Source organism: Archocentrus centrarchus, unplaced genomic scaffold (assembly GCF_007364275.1).
Source record: "Archocentrus centrarchus isolate MPI-CPG fArcCen1 unplaced genomic scaffold, fArcCen1 scaffold_24_ctg1, whole genome shotgun sequence".
In the NCBI taxonomy this organism is placed as follows: domain Eukaryota; kingdom Metazoa; phylum Chordata; class Actinopteri; order Cichliformes; family Cichlidae; genus Archocentrus; species Archocentrus centrarchus.
Genome location: NW_022060254.1, coordinates 705,731 through 721,501, shown reverse-complemented (window position 1 = coordinate 721,501; position 15,771 = coordinate 705,731). Strand labels below are relative to the sequence as shown.

The following is a 15,771-nucleotide window of genomic DNA, read 5'->3' as shown; positions in this document are numbered from 1 at the left end:
GTTTGTTTTGTTTTTTAAAAGTGTAAAGTTTTATCATTCAACTGTGGATTTATGAAATTCTTGAAAGGTCAAAACATATCTGCAGATTAGCCATTTCTGCATCACTTATCAACTACATTGATCATTTGTCAGATGTCACATCTTTGCTCTTCATTGTTCATATTCATCCATCCCTCACAATATATTTTGCAAGGTACACCACTGCACTGCATTTTTTTCAACACCAAGTAAAGAATAGCTCATCAGTTTTATATGAAAACTTTTTAGTTAAAAGAACGTTTTACTCTGAAAACTTTACAAGTCAACGAAAAAATGTTAATGAAAGTTATCTGGTGATCTTTTGGTTTCTTTTTCTGCAGATAAGGGAGTGGCTGGGTGAGCAGGTTGAGCTCTTGGAAGAGTTCCCAGGGTGAATAAAGCAGCAGTGTATGTGTTGCTGCTGGCCTTGCTTCACTGGAAGCAGTTTCATGCCCCATAGTTCAGGATCCAAGTCCAGGATGCGGTTTCTCTGAGGCAGCAGCAGTTCATGTTGTACTACACTGTCATATACAAGGATCCTGATAATCACATTCTATTATAAAATCATTAGACTATATCATGATTTGATATTTATTTGAATTTAAAATACAATCTCAGGCATATCATGCTTTCATATTTTGTACAATTGGTGAAATTAATACATATAATGAAATGCATATACACAAATTAATGCTGTGGCATTACACAAAAGCATCCATTTTTTTAATAGATTATCTAGCTCAGGGTCATGGTGGGGAGGGTCATGAGGTTGAATACTAATTCACAGTGAGCTGCGAGTGACTCATGAACCATTTAACTGCTAAAACAACACATTAAGAAACTATGTATTTCACGCAAGATGAAACTGAAAGCCAATCAGAAGAAATTTAGATTAAAGAAAGAGGGAAAGGAGCTAAAATGGCTTCATTCACAGGGGAGCTGTACTGAGAATCTGCACCAAAGCCCAGTGAAGACAAATAAGCAATACTGTGACTTGTGAATCCCGCAGAATTGCTCCAGTAGAATCCAAGAATAAAAATACAGGACTGGAAATAATCATAATAAGTTGAATTTAACTCTGAAAAATTATTTCAGTTGGAAGAACTAGTTCTACATTACTATAATATACATATACAGCAGCTGCTTCACATTAAAAATAAGCACACCGATCATAGCGATCATTGCTCCTAATAAGGTACATAGGCCAGGGCATTTAAAAACTACCTTTCCCTGGACCCTTTGCGAGCCCCAGTTTGACAACCAGCCAATCCGCGCCATGACAGGCCGGCACGTGACATAGAGTGAGTTCCTGTTGTAGCTTGAGGGAAACAGGCCGACTTTTAGCCACGGGAGAATCGCACTTTGCGGGTAAGTTGAGACATTTGGCCGGAACGAGGCTACCTGAGTACATATTAAGTGTTACTGAGAGGGCTTTGTTGTCGGTTTCTGCGCACTGTTAGCCAGAAAAAGTGAGAATCTCGGGTGGAACAAGCTATCGGTCCGTCTAGGCCTACTCTATTTCCTGGTGCAAGTCCACATCTGTGCCTGTTGGAACGGCACAGTTAGAAAAGTTCATTTGAGGCGTTTTGGTGTAGCTGTGTCTCTTCTTCACTCCGCTTTCAGCTGTTCTTTGTGCTCACATCTTGCCATAAACACTTCCCGGTTTTGAGTTTATTGTGGTAGTAAAAAGACTGGAAGGCACACTTTGGCTGGACTGAAATATCTGAGCTGGGTATGGGCGCCCGTCTGTGTTGTTGTGTCTGTGGGAATTAGTAGCTAACTAACTCACTCTCAGTTACGCTTTACCGGTAAACCTTTAACAGCGTCTACTGGAAACAGGTGTATTAACTCATTATTATGCGATACTGGTCGTGCTTCCCGATAAAGTGAAGTATTTGTTGGTGCACACTGCGCTGTCCAAGTGGAAATGTTTCTGTGGGTTATGATAGTCAGCTGCTGAGCTGCCGGTGTGCGCGGCAGAAAGAAGCAGCTCCAGTGCTGAACTCGTTTAGACAAATCTAGCATGGCCTTTTTAGCTCTGTGCACAGAAAATGCTGAAGGAAAAATATGCCTGTAAATGTAAGTAACAGCCATATTTATACTTTGAAGGATTTTGACTGCGGGCTCGTCTTACTGCATCAGCCTCTGTTTCCTGGAGCCAAATCAGTACCTACATCAGCGTGGCCAGTAATATTTGTCTGATTGTTATCTTGTCACATAAACACTCTCTTTTCACGTTATTAAGTGCACCTGTCAAATCTAATGTAACTTAATACAAACTGCACTGCTGTTAATTCTGCTTTTGTGAAGTTGCTACATTTTTGTCAAATCTTAGCCGTTTGTTTCTAGTTTGCTTTGGTGTACCTGTCAACGAGGTCAGGGTCATTTTGTAAATGAGAACTAGTTCTCAAACATTTTACCTGGTAAAATAAAGGTTTAAAAACAAAACAAAAAGAGAGGCTTGAGAAAAAATATCTTTAAATGTAGTACTTGGGTTTTTCCAGAGTATCGTTCTCATACTGTGGTTCCAGACCTACTCGTGCTCTGCGGTTGTGGTTTGCAGTTGCTACTACATCCATACAAAATAGCTCAGTCGATTCCTCTTCATTTTAATTAGTTGACAAAGTTAAAAACCTTTTTTGTCATATTTTCTATTATAAAATGTTAGTTTGTTTCTTTATGGCTTAAAAACGTCTCAGGTACAGAGGTGCTTATCCTAAATGAGCTGTGGTCCAAGCACAAGCACTGCAAAGTTTATTTTTTCTCTCAATACCTATTCTGGTCAGTTATTCACACACTAAGCCATGGAGATTGGGTGTGTGCTTAAAAATCCAAATGGTGTTCAGCATATACGAACTGAATAGTTAACCTCTTAATTATGGTTTTGTTTCACTTTGTCTGGAAACTTGTGCACCCAAAATACTGACTTAAATCAGGCGCTATCGAAGACTGAGTGAAGAGTGTGTGCAGACATTTATAGCCAGTTTATACTACTTATGCTTTCGGTCCTATACGGACTACTTTAAAGTAATTGCTATAAAGCTGCAGTGCAGACACTTGATAAGTAACGTTTTGGAAACATATTGTACCACAGCAGCAATTCTCATTTTCCACAAACCCTCCAATTAGACGGACTGTAATTATTCACATCGGTTTTTAATTATTCAAGCTCCTGCTGCCCCTGCCTTTCACAGAATGGGGAAGCATTCACTTGCTGGTAGTTTCATGTGCATGAGCGTTTTTCAGTCCCAGTCACTTTTTTTTTTTTTTTTTTTTTGCACACTGTGCACTGTTGATAACTTATCTTTTTAATGGCTTTAGGACTTTGGGCAATTAACCTACACTTAATAACCCAAACTGTCTAATTGTAACATGACTGTTTTTTTCTTTTTTCAAATTTAAAAGTCAAGCACCAGAAGAAGTCAGACCCTTTGCTGCAGCTCTGAATTGGGATTTGGTGTCTCGCATTTGCTTTTATACCACTTGAGATTTGTCTAGAACTTGATTGAAGTCCACCTGAATGGATTTTTTTTGGGGGGGTCAGAGCAAGGACATAGAAAAGAGATCTAAAGCTTTTAGTGTGTCCAGGAGTGCTATGGCTATTCAGCCAGGACTAATAAACAGAACAAGAAAGACCTTGGTCTGCCATTTTGGTGTTAGGAGACTGCATTTGAAAGTCTAAGTGAAAGAGGGAAATGGTTCTTTGTTCTGATAAGTAAAAACTGACCTCTTTTGGCAGAATTCCAAGCACTGTGTATGGCTCCACCAGGCACTGCTTACTGCATTTAATACCGAGCTAAGCTAGGCTTGGTGGTGGCACCATCATGCTGTGGGGCTGCTTTTCAGCAGCAGGGAACAGAAAGACTGGTCAAAATTAAAAGGAGGTAGGACATATGCAAACGCGCAGAGGGAAAAAATTGCTCAGGAGTGCAGAGACCTGAGTCTGGGGCAACATTTCATCTTGCCAAATAAAATAGCCAAAGCAACCCTGGAGTGTCTTAAGGACAAGTCTCTCTCTATCCTTAAGTGCCTCCAACTGAATTCAGACTTAAACTCCACAGAACATCTGTGGCAAAGATGGTGAAAATACTTCAGATATTTTCCATCCAGTACATCAGTGCATTCAGAAAAAACAGACACACAGAAGATGCCATCTCCATCTCCCTCCACTCTTCACTTCACACACCTTAACAAATGCCTACATCACAATGCAGTTTGATTTCAGCTCAGCATTCCTTACAATTTCCTAATGAAACCAAGGAGCAAACTCAGTTTCATATAGGTATAAAACACTGTGGTCTAAATTATTAGTTTGCTTTCATACAGCTCTCATTGACCCTGTAACTGTGACAGGTGGTTTGTCTCTGAGAATACTGAGAATTTAACATTTTAACTTCAAATCTTGACATATCATATCCACTGAATGCCTTTAATTAACATTATTAAAATGAGAATGTCTTTGTTGAAGTAAAGCATTCATTTCATGGTCTGTTGTTGCATAAAGAAAGGAGGCTTCTTTTCTCATGGCACACTCCAGTTAACATCGTCACCTTGTTAAAATAATGGCTTAAGTCATTTTTTTTTTTTAGGGTTTTCAGAAAAGACAAAAAACTCAACAAAAAATAGGTGCAAAAAATCAGACACATTTTATTTACTCCATTAACATTTGATGCCAGCTGCTTCAACGCAGCACATAATGTTAACAGACAGATATAGTGAGGTGTGGTATGTTGTAGGCCTGTGCAATTAATCAAATTTCAATTTTCGATTTAGATTTTGGCTCCAAACAATCACACAAACGCATTTCCTGTTGGCTCTGGGCTATAATGGGGCAGTCTCCATGGGCTTGGCTTGAGTTACTGACTGGAATTAATTGAACATAAATTTTACGTACATGTACAGGAGCTTTCAGTCTGTTGTGGCAGTCACAAATTTATTTGGTCTAAATAACTTGGTCCTATTTCTTCTTAATATTATTAGTCTGGTATTTCCTTTCTATTTATTTATTTGTGTTTAATTTATAACATATTTATTGATGTAATTTATTTATATATATTTTTATATTTTATTTATATTGCTGAATTTCTGTATTTTATTTTCAATTTAATATTTCTTTTCAAGATATTGTATAAATATACTGTATTCACTGTTCTTTAAGTGCAGTAAATGCAGTGTGGTTACAAATGTAATCATGTTAAATAATCGTGATTTTAATATTGACCAAAATAATTGTGATTATGATTTTTTTTCCATAAACGAGCAGCCCTAGAACATTGGTTTGCTGCTCTTCTTTAGCGCCATGTTTTCTATTAGCAGTTAGGACCATCCATATAAGGAGTACTTACACTCTGGAAACATGCCCTCAGAATAAAGCAACACTGGCTCACTGGAAATATTTAGTAACATTAGCTGCTTTAGCTTACACTCTGCTAACAATACAGGTATCAAGTACAAACATGAAATCGACTAAAATATCGTGTTATTGGTGTCCTGAAGCTCAAATTTCACTCACTAAATGGAAGCAGCAGAAATCAGGGTGAGTTTGGAAGCTATGGCAGCAGCAGCCAGCTGGCAGTCACAGCTTTCAGTCAGCTGCTGGCAGATAGCAATTCCTCATGTAAGCGTTCAAATCTTTTTTTCTCTGAGCAGTATTTAACAACACATCTAGATGCATGATCATCTGCATCAATCAGCGTATCATATAAGCTTATGTAGACTATAGTTTGTCAATACAATTTTGTAGTGCGCTATATATGTATATTTGTCTTTAAGTATTTGGACAGTGACCCCCGTTTTTGTTGTTGTTGTTTTGTAATTTTGCCTCTGTACATCACCACCATAATCAGACACATAGGATGTAATTAAACTCAGATGTTCAGGTTTAACAAAGGATTTGAGAGGTTTTAACAAAGTTATCTAACTGTAGTGAATTACAGCTATTTTTATACCTGTTTTCAGAGGCTCAATAGTAATTGGTACAGGGGGTGGCTGTAGCACAGGAGGTAGAGCAGGTCATCTAGTAATTGGAAGGTTGGTGGTTTTATTCCTGGCTGCCCCAGTCTGCAGTATCCTTGGGCAAGATATTGAACCCTGAATTGCTCCCGATGTATTTATTGGAGTGTGAATGCGTGCGCGAATGTTAGATAGAAAGCACTTAGATGTAGAAAAAAGTGCTTGTATGAATGTGTGTGAATGGATGAATGCAAACTTTGAGTGCTCGAGTAGAAAAGCACTACATAAGATCTATGAATGTGTACAGAGGTAAAATAACTTTTTAAAGTGTCGTGCAAAAATTTATGGACATTTTGCAGATCAAATTTACAGTTAAGATTTCAAGCTTCAATCACCGCATATGCCTGTATAGGCAGAAGATGAATTTTTTTCCACCAAATTCCTGTGTCGTGACCGAATAGTTCAGTTCATTTCAATTTTATTTTATTTATATAAAATAAAATCACAACAAACAGTCGCCTCAAGGCACTTTATAGTGTAAGGTAAAGACCCCACAATAATTAAAGAGAGAACCCAACAATCAAAACGACCCCCTATGAGCAAGCACTTGGTGACAGTGGGAAGGAAAACAGTCCCTTTCAACAGGAAGAAACCTCCAGCAGAACCAGGCTCAGGGAGGGGCAGTCATCTGCTGAGACTGGTTGGGGCTGAGGAGAGAGAGACATACTGTGCAAGAGAGCCAGAGATAAATAATAACTAATGATCAAATGCAGAATGGGTTGTAATCAGAGTGAAAAGAGGTGAATGAAAAAGAAATACCGCCCAGCAGCCTAGGCCTATAGCAGCGTAACTAAGGGATGGTTCGGGGTCACCTGATCCAGCCCTAACTATAAGCTTTATCATAAAGGAAACTTTTAAGCCTAATCTTAAAAATAGAGAGGGTGTTTGTCTCCTGAATCCAAACTGGGAGCTGGTTTAAATAAATATGTAGGACTGCTTTCTTGAATTTTTGTAATATCTCTAAAATTAGAAACATCATGTCTCAGAGTGATGCTGAAAGATTTGTTCTTGTATGTATTACTTCCAGGCTGGACTATTGTAATTCATTATTATCAGGTTGTCCTAAAAGCTCCCTAAAAAGCCTTCAGCTGATCCAAAATGCTGCAGTGAGAGTACTGACAGGGACTAGAAAGAGAGAGCAGACTTCTCCCATATTTGCCTCATTTCCTTGTTAAATCCAAAACTAAACTTGAAATCCTTCTTCTCACAAACAAGGTTATAATAATAATCAGGCCCCATCTTATCTTTAAGACCTTATAGTACCGTATCACCCCAATAGAGCACTTCACTCTCAGCCTGCTGGCTTACTTGTGGTTAATAGGGTAATTAAAAGTAGAATTGGAGGTAGAGCCTTCAGCTTTCAAGCCCCTCTTCTGTTAACTAATTGATATATATTAGATAAATATGACCACATTCATTCACACCTATGGGCAATTTAGAATCAACAGTTAACCTAATCCCACTAACTGCATGTCTTTGGATTGTGGAAAGAAACCAGAGTTAGAGTGAATGGCCCTATGACAGCCGGGATAGACTCCAGCCCCCCCCACCCAAACCACCCCACCACACCACACCACCCCCACCCCTGAAAAGGATAAGTGGAAGAGGGAGGGAGGGAGGATGGATGGATGGATGGATTCAAACTACTATAATACCTTTAATACCTGTGACAGGCTCTAATCTCTGTAATAAAATATTATGGTCAACAGTATCAAATGCTGCACTGTATTGATGAGCCAGAGGCTACAAAAACATCCTTTGTAACCTTCACTAATGCTACTAACAATAATAACTAAAGTAACTTGAAGGATAAGGATGTGAGTGTGTGTGTGTGTATATATATATATATATATATATATATATATATATATATATATATATATATAGTAAATTACCCCTAGAACCAACAGTAATGTTATTTTTGTTCATGTGGCTCAACAGCTGAGTCACATGAGTTTCGTATCACCATGCCCCTCAAATCAGTTGTCTGCTAAAAACCAGTTGCAAGCACCATCTTCTGTTGATGACCATGAATATTATCAAACAACACAACATGGACGACAGTGTGCAGATCAGTGATTTTATCTGACCTTTCTCAGAAAAATTCTACAAATGAAAGTGAAAGTAGCTTGTGTGATTCAGTTGACTTAAGGGATTATGCCTGGGGTGTGGGAATACGTGTTTGAGCCCATCTATGGGGAGGAAAATTGCAACAGCTGAAACTTTCCTTGGCACTCACCGAGGAGGATGGCAGTGTGAGTGAAGAAAGAAGACACATTATTGGCTACTGTAGCAGATGATTGTCCAAAAATTGATGGTACCCCATTTGTGAGCCACTGCTTTTCAGGATGATTTATTTATTTATTTACTTAAAACATGTAGATCAGGTTTGTGTTACTATGACTTATGTCGAGTGACAAGATCCAGCATTGCGGCTAATGCACTTTACCTTACTTTACTGCTGTGTCTGTTGTTGGAAGCCATAGTTCAGTATTGGAAGTTTGTTAGTTAATAATGATACAAGCATGGCACAAGTTGGGTCATTCATGTTTAAAGGATTCACAGTCTGAGTCAGTTGGTGATACGTGGATATTAAGCCCATCGCTTAAACAACATATTTTATGCAGAATATCAGTTAAACATTAAAGTCTTAGTAGTCTGGGTTCACCTCATATGTTTGCTGTATAATCTCAAGTTTTCTGTAATCATACAGTTTGGTTCGCTGTGTGTACACTAAGCTTTTAGATTATCTTAAGTTTTGTTGCCAAGTGCTGTTCACAGGAGACTGTCTAATTGTTGGGGTTCTCTCTCTAATATTTTAGGGTCTTTACCTTGCAATAAAAAGCACCTTGAGGTGATTGTAGATGTGAACTGGTGTTACAAAAATAAACTGTAATTGAATTGAACAGTTATTAAGAAATATGTCTTGGTTGTTACTGCCGTTTTGCTTACAGCATCCATATGACAGCAGTATTTGTGGAAATCCTGTTCTAGTCTTGGAGCTGCTAATAAAAGGCAGTGGCATCTGATGTTTTCTGCTCATGAATAATCTGGCATTTTACTGACAAATTAAAAGCCCAGCTTTTCTGACACCACTAACAGTCCCATGTCTCTCTTTCTCAGCCTGTGGAAACTCCCTCCCTCAGCAATGGCCTCACCTGTCTCAGTCTGCAACCCCAACGTCTTAGAACCACACACCCCCACTGTAAGTGTGCGTTTTGTCTGTTTGTGTTCTGCGTTTAATCAATCTGCAGAGGGACTTTATTAAAGGAAGAAGGTGCAGGATTCTTCTAAAATGTAATATCTGACTTTTGAGTCACTATTGGCTGCATTTACACCTAGTTTGGCAATGCACCACCTCAGGGTTGTTTATATTGTGCTTATATTGTGTGAGTTCTGGCTGTTATTTGGATATGTAATACATTTAAAGGACTGTAGGAAATTGTTTAGGCTGCTTCCTTATTTGCAAGGAGTCACTGCAGGAAATTGATCCTCTTATTTGATTTTGGGACAGATTTTTACGCAAACCTCGCAGGATTTGTGTCTTCGCCCATTCTCAGATCAGGGCTCTTTCACGTGTGAAGTGAATGTGTTAACCACGATGCTGTGGAGCCACTCCATTAAAGAGCAATTAATAAAAATTTTCTTAGTCATTATTAAAAATAAATGTTAATTACTATATGCATGAGATGTTTATATACAATTAAGATTTGTAACAAGTTCCTATTAAAATGTAATTTCGAGCTATGCAATCTCAATCATATATTATGGGTGATCTTAATTTGTCATGTTAGCTACTTTTTAAAGTAACAACAGATTGAGTCATTAAAACGTGTTTTATTTTGAAGTGAGACAGGGGGCCAGTGAGTACTAAAAACTGTGCACAAGTAGAATTGATTGATATGAGGGCAGGGCGATACGACTTCAAATCAAAATCACATTTGAACACATTTGAACATTTAACATTTCACCTCAATTATGATTAATGACCAATTTTCTCAGTAATATGATTGTGTTTCAAGATTTGTAACAGGGTTGTGTTATTACCTTTAGCGCTTTTTGTTTTCTGTCATCTTTACTAAAATGAAAAATGTATCCAAACAACCGACACGGCGTTTTTATTTGTCACAAGTCGTGCAGTCAGCTCAGTGTTTGAGTTTTCCTCCATGAGACTTTAATCTCACCGAATGGATGGGGCAGTCATGTGACAACACACTTGGCACTGTGTTTTAAAGGGGCCGGTACATACTGGGAAGAGTGTCCCAGTCTTTCCTATAGCCAATCCAGGTGGTGCACAGGTTGGTCAGTCTGGTCTTACAGTCTCAAGTGACTGCTCTGTCTACCAGTAGCTGGTGTTTTGCTCCTCTGATATATCTGCCAATTCCTTTCTGGACCTCACTCATGTATTGAGCCATGTGCTTGTCCATCTCTCAGCCACTATGATGCCTGACAGGAGCTTCCATGTTGTACTGAGGCAGTTTATTGCTCGATATGTTCCCTGTCAAAAGAAGGGGGACAAAATAGCAACAAAAGCCAAAAAATATTGTTACATTATTTTAAACATTGATTTTGGCTAAGATTTTACATCTTTGCAAATTTAAAATAGTCATAAATACTGATGCAACTTTTGGTGTTCGTTTGTAGACCCCCAAAGAGTCTCTGAAGATGGATTTATTAGCTCATGTATCCCTACTGCCTGGAGAGGAAAGAATTACTGGTGAGTACAGTGCCCTGTAGCTGATGAACATGACTAAATGATCACTTCTGGCAAAACTCGTAAACCATGTTTATTCTACCCATTTATCACTAGTTTTATTCATAGGTCAGCCTATAATTGTCTTCTGGTGCTGGCTACTGTACCTGAGTAGTGATTTCACCTCTTATCACTTTACATACAGTTTAGTAACACATTGCACATATTAATTAGGTACATTCTTATTAGTCTCTTATACTCAGAAAATAAGGTTTTTTTTTATGCCCTGCCTTTGCTGCACAAGCTTCTCTTGGTTCCTCTTCTGTGCATGTGTGATGAACCACCACCACCACCCAAAGTACAAGACATCTCTACCACAGTACTGACATGGAAAGAGGAACCTATGTTGAGTGTAAAATCAGATCAGTGGGAAGGTGGGTAGGAAGTCAAATCAATCTGCTTGTATGTATTTCAGATAAAGATATCATCTATATCTGTCCATTCAATGGAGCTGTGAAGGGCAAAGTGTTGATCACCAACTACAGACTTTACTTCAAGAGCTCAGATGCTGTAAGTCCCATTAAACTCATGTAAAGCTCGCTCAGTGTGTGTGTGTGTGTGTGTGTGTGTGTGTGTGTGTGTGTGTGTGTGTGTGTGTGTGTGTGATGGAAGCCATCACGAAGTCGATGTGCAACTGGGTTACATAACATATCTAACACTATTTCTGTGAACCATCTCTGTTAATTATTTCATATTAGTCTGCTGACATAGTATGATAACACAATGGTTGTTTTTACATTTGTGATTATGCCATTCCACTCCACTGTATTGCTCTGGAGTGTAATTTAGTTGGGAAGAAGTGGGATTTGCAGCTTAATGAATAGCTGAAAAACCCAAACATCCATCCATCCATTTTTTTTTCCTGCATATCAGCTTTAGGTTGGTGGTGCTAGAGCCTGTCATAGGGTGAGGTGGGGTACACCCTGGACAAGTCTTTCTCAGGGTAATAGCTGTGCAACTGAAATGCCTTTGCTGCATATTTTCCATTTAAGAAATTAAAAGAATAAACATAAAATGCCACTGATCTTGCTAACTTTAGCTTTGGAACTGAAATATCCAGGATTGTCTTTATATCCTTCAAAAAATATGGGAAATTGCCAATATTTCTCTTTTAATTTTTTTGAACAAAGCAGTTTTTTCATTGTTTTCAGTGGTTCTGATATAACAGTCAATGTTTTATTTCATTTCATTGTATTTCTATGTCATGGTTCCAGTTTTTCCATGAGTTTCAGGTTAAATCCAAGTTAAAGAATGTAATGGCCTCAGAATAATAATCACAAAACACCCTGGCTGTTTCTCAGTCCTCAATTACATAAGTTCGTACTTGCGTACTTGCTAGTCTGTACTTGGCAGGTTTGCATGGGAGTCCGGACTTCCTGAGGAAATCTGGACTCCCGCGCGATCATTCTACAATTGGAACACCAGAATACTTAAAGGCATCACAGCTCAGCTCCAGTGTTTTTAGCAGCTTTCCCCCTTAATTTCACTGAATGTTGTTTTCAGATCTAAATACACTTACCTGACTTTAGTCTTATTCAAAGCCATCATTAGGTGTCGTCTAACATCCATAGATCCATATGATCTGTTTTATAATTTCTAACACACTTCGTACAGTTAAGCAACAACAGTCAGTACAAGACTTAAGCACAAACTTCATCTTCGAATAAAACCATTATACCTGTATGCACAGCTCACGCTGCGTACTGAGCAAGAACAAACAGGTTAGATGTTAACATGATTTTATTTTTATTCTAGAAATCTCCCAACACTTACAGTAGACAGCTGGTGTTTAGAATACTGATAAATATTAAAAACAAATGATTTGATCATTTCTGGAGCAGGCTTGACGTCAGTTTTCACAATCTCCACGAACAACGTTGAGATGCTGCTCCTGTGAAAAGGCTCTGGTGTTTTTCCCTGGCTTAAAATATTTTTTAATGTTAGTTTTAATTCAAAATACGCTGTTAAAATTGTAGTGCATTTCTACAGCAGGGAATAAAAAATACATTTCCAAATATACTAATATTTCTACAGTAGTACAAGTTAAATGAAAGTATCTAGTTATGAAGCTTAACTTTAATCTCAGCCAAACCAATTTGCGCAGGAACAAATGAAACACTGAAATAAAGCAAAGATGAACCGTTAGAGATCATCTAAGTGCATTATATCTCGTGTTTTAACTTCCACTGAGTGGTGAAAGCCAGCAGGGGTTCTATCCAGGTATAGTGAGCTTCGACTACCTGGTCAGGTGACAGCTGGCAAGGTGAGCTGGCCGTTAGACCAGAGAGAACAGACATCCCCAAAAACATCAGAGCACTTTTGCCTACAGGCAAGAAGTGCTTGATAAATCAAGCAGCTATTTGAAGTTTACACATCTACATTCTTGCCTAAGTTTATTTTATGTCACAGAAACAGTCAAATTTCAAAACTTTATTTACAATTTTGGCCACTCCCCTCCGCCATTACTGCATCCGAGTTTTGTTCAAAATGCATTCTGGCTGCAACAAGTATGCTCAAGTCCATCGCCCAGCCCTAATATCAATCTTCCATCAGCAAACCCTGCTACTCCCTTCACAGTCCAGCACCAACTGTCTCTAACCAGAACAAAGGGAGAAGTGGGACATCCTTGTGCACAAGCAAGAACACATGTACATCAGAGTTCCTAGTTTTTGAAACGGATGCATGACAGAAACTCAGCTGATGTCTACTGTATATTAAATGGTACCTGTAAAGCACAATTCTCAAGGTCTTCAGCAACAAGGCAACTCCAGGTTGCTGGCTTTCTGGGCAAAGAAGAAGCCATATCTCTCTCAGGCTAGCCAGTGAGGGGAAAATATTAGATGGTCCAAATAAAACAACATGCATACTGGGCAAAGGAAGATTGGGAAAAGTGTGTAAATTGTCAGACAAATATTCTACAGAAGTGCTTCATACAGTCTGTCAAGAAAGTGGGAGATTTGTACAGGACAAAAGGGATATGAACAAGGAAGATCCAGAATGTTGACTTGGTAGGTCATACTTGGAGCAGTTGTTCTCAGTGTTCTAAAAAACTAAGGCTTTTCATTTGTTTGAATGGGTACCAAATCTTTGCCAGGTCATATGGGATGCTGCTTTTTAGCTGTGGTTCTGTGAGACTGAGAACCTCAGAGAAACATGGTGTTCCAATGCATGCCTTTATTTTTGGTTTGTTGGTCATGAAGATACTAGTTCTATTAGAATTTTTACAGACTTTACACTGCATGGTATTTTGGTACACACCAGACCTCGCATAACAGAACAGTTTCCATGATACTGAAGTAACATGACTACATTTCCTTTAGAAATATATTTGTCTATAGTGACAAGTTAATTTAGTGGTGGGTGTAGTTATATTTATATATGACATACCATCTCTGTGTTGTAGGATGTGACCGTGATGCTGGACGTTCCATTGGGTGCCATCAGCCGAGTAGAGAAGATGGGTGGGGCGTCAAGCAGAGGAGAAAACTCCTATGGCCTGGATATTACTTGCAAGGTGTGTGTTTTATATTCAGAGGTCATTTGCTTTTTTATAGATACTTTTCAGTCCCATTGCATGTTTATCTCTTCCATTGGATACATGCAATAAAGCTGATTGTGTTAGTAGTTTAAAGCAATTAATTGGACCTCATTGGCTTTAAACATGCACATAAACTACACATTTTCATAACAAAATGGTTTTCCATTTGTGAATATTGTTTTGCAGGTCTTATATGTTACATGTTGATATTAAAGCTTTTGATCTGTTCTGTCACCAGGACATGAGGAATTTGAGGTTTGCCTTGAAGCAGGAAGGCCACAGCAGAAGAGATATTTTTGAGATTCTTTTCAGATATGCCTTTCCCCTCTCACATGCTCTGGTAAGGCACCTTGTACCTTCTGCTGCCATCTGTTGACTGAGGGAAGTTTTTCTTTTGTTTTCCTCATATGTGGAAAAAGCAAGGGAACACATTAGCAAGGGAAATTGAGATGATAGAACTATAGCATTTCTGCAGATGCACACTGGCTGAAGGACCATAAACAACACCTGTTAAATCTGGAGCATAATACACATTGTACATTGTGTGAGTACATTTTAAATAGAATATGGCTTCCTTCTATTTTCCGGAGCAGCCAATACTTGAATACTGACTGTACTTGTAACAGTCAGTGTGTAGGTATTCAAATCCACCCAGTTCTGTCTGAGAAAGGAACTTTTCTTCTTGCTGTAATCCTCCATTTGATTCATTGCCAAGCATTTCATGCAAATGCTGAAATTTTGATATGCAGCCCCCTCATACGCCATGACACACAGCAGTCCACCCACATCACAGCTACATCTGCTTGGACAGTATTTGTGCATACTAAAATGTGTTTCAGAGGAAGCCTTACTGGTCCATGTCAATTTATCAAATCTGACCATCTCAGATTTGCCTGAAAAAAATAGGAATTATACAAAAGTTTCTGGCATCGGGTTCCTTAAAGTATACTTCAAGGGATGCAAGTAGAGTTGTTTTTGGATGATTTTCTAGTATTATTTTAGGGCCTATTTTAAAATCCTATCATCTAGTAAAACTACTTAAGCCACAGTAGGTCCTTTAAATTTTTTAGGAAAAATATCTGGTACTATGGCTCTATAAAAATAGACTCTCGGGAATGTAGCTCAGGTTAACAGAATGATGGATGGTTGAAGTCTGATTTCTGACAGCAGATTTGCAGGCCTGTAGAAAAGCACAATTTTGCAGGTAGGGAACTGATATTTGATTTACAGCTTATACAAGGAACATAATATTCTTTAAAACATTCCAGATCAGGTGAATGGTTTCACAGATATTAAATCCTGAATATGGAAAAAAAAAAAAAACACATTTCATCCAACTTTGGAACTTTTTATCTCTCTAGTAAGAAATAATTTGGAGCCAGTAAAACACCCTGACCAATAAAACCCCTGCATTCATTGTGCTAAATGCCTGCTGTTGAACATCATCCAA

At 38.4% G+C, this 15,771-nt stretch overlaps 1 protein-coding gene across 2 annotated transcripts in view; it reads left to right on the top strand.

Moving 5' to 3' along the window:
- Positions 1-1,263: 1,263 nt before the first annotated feature.
- Positions 1,264-15,771, top strand: part of mtm1 (myotubularin 1) — a 30,868-nt gene continuing 16,360 nt past the window's right edge. For both annotated transcript variants that reach the window (XM_030723263.1, XM_030723262.1), the window contains exons 1-6: positions 1,264-1,386; positions 9,154-9,235; positions 10,675-10,747; positions 11,199-11,293; positions 14,187-14,297; positions 14,560-14,661. In XM_030723263.1, the coding sequence (XP_030579123.1) occupies positions 9,179-9,235; positions 10,675-10,747; positions 11,199-11,293; positions 14,187-14,297; positions 14,560-14,661 (438 nt within the window). In that variant the 5' untranslated portion in view covers positions 1,264-1,386; positions 9,154-9,178. The remainder of the gene's footprint in view (positions 1,387-9,153; positions 9,236-10,674; positions 10,748-11,198; positions 11,294-14,186; positions 14,298-14,559; positions 14,662-15,771) is intronic.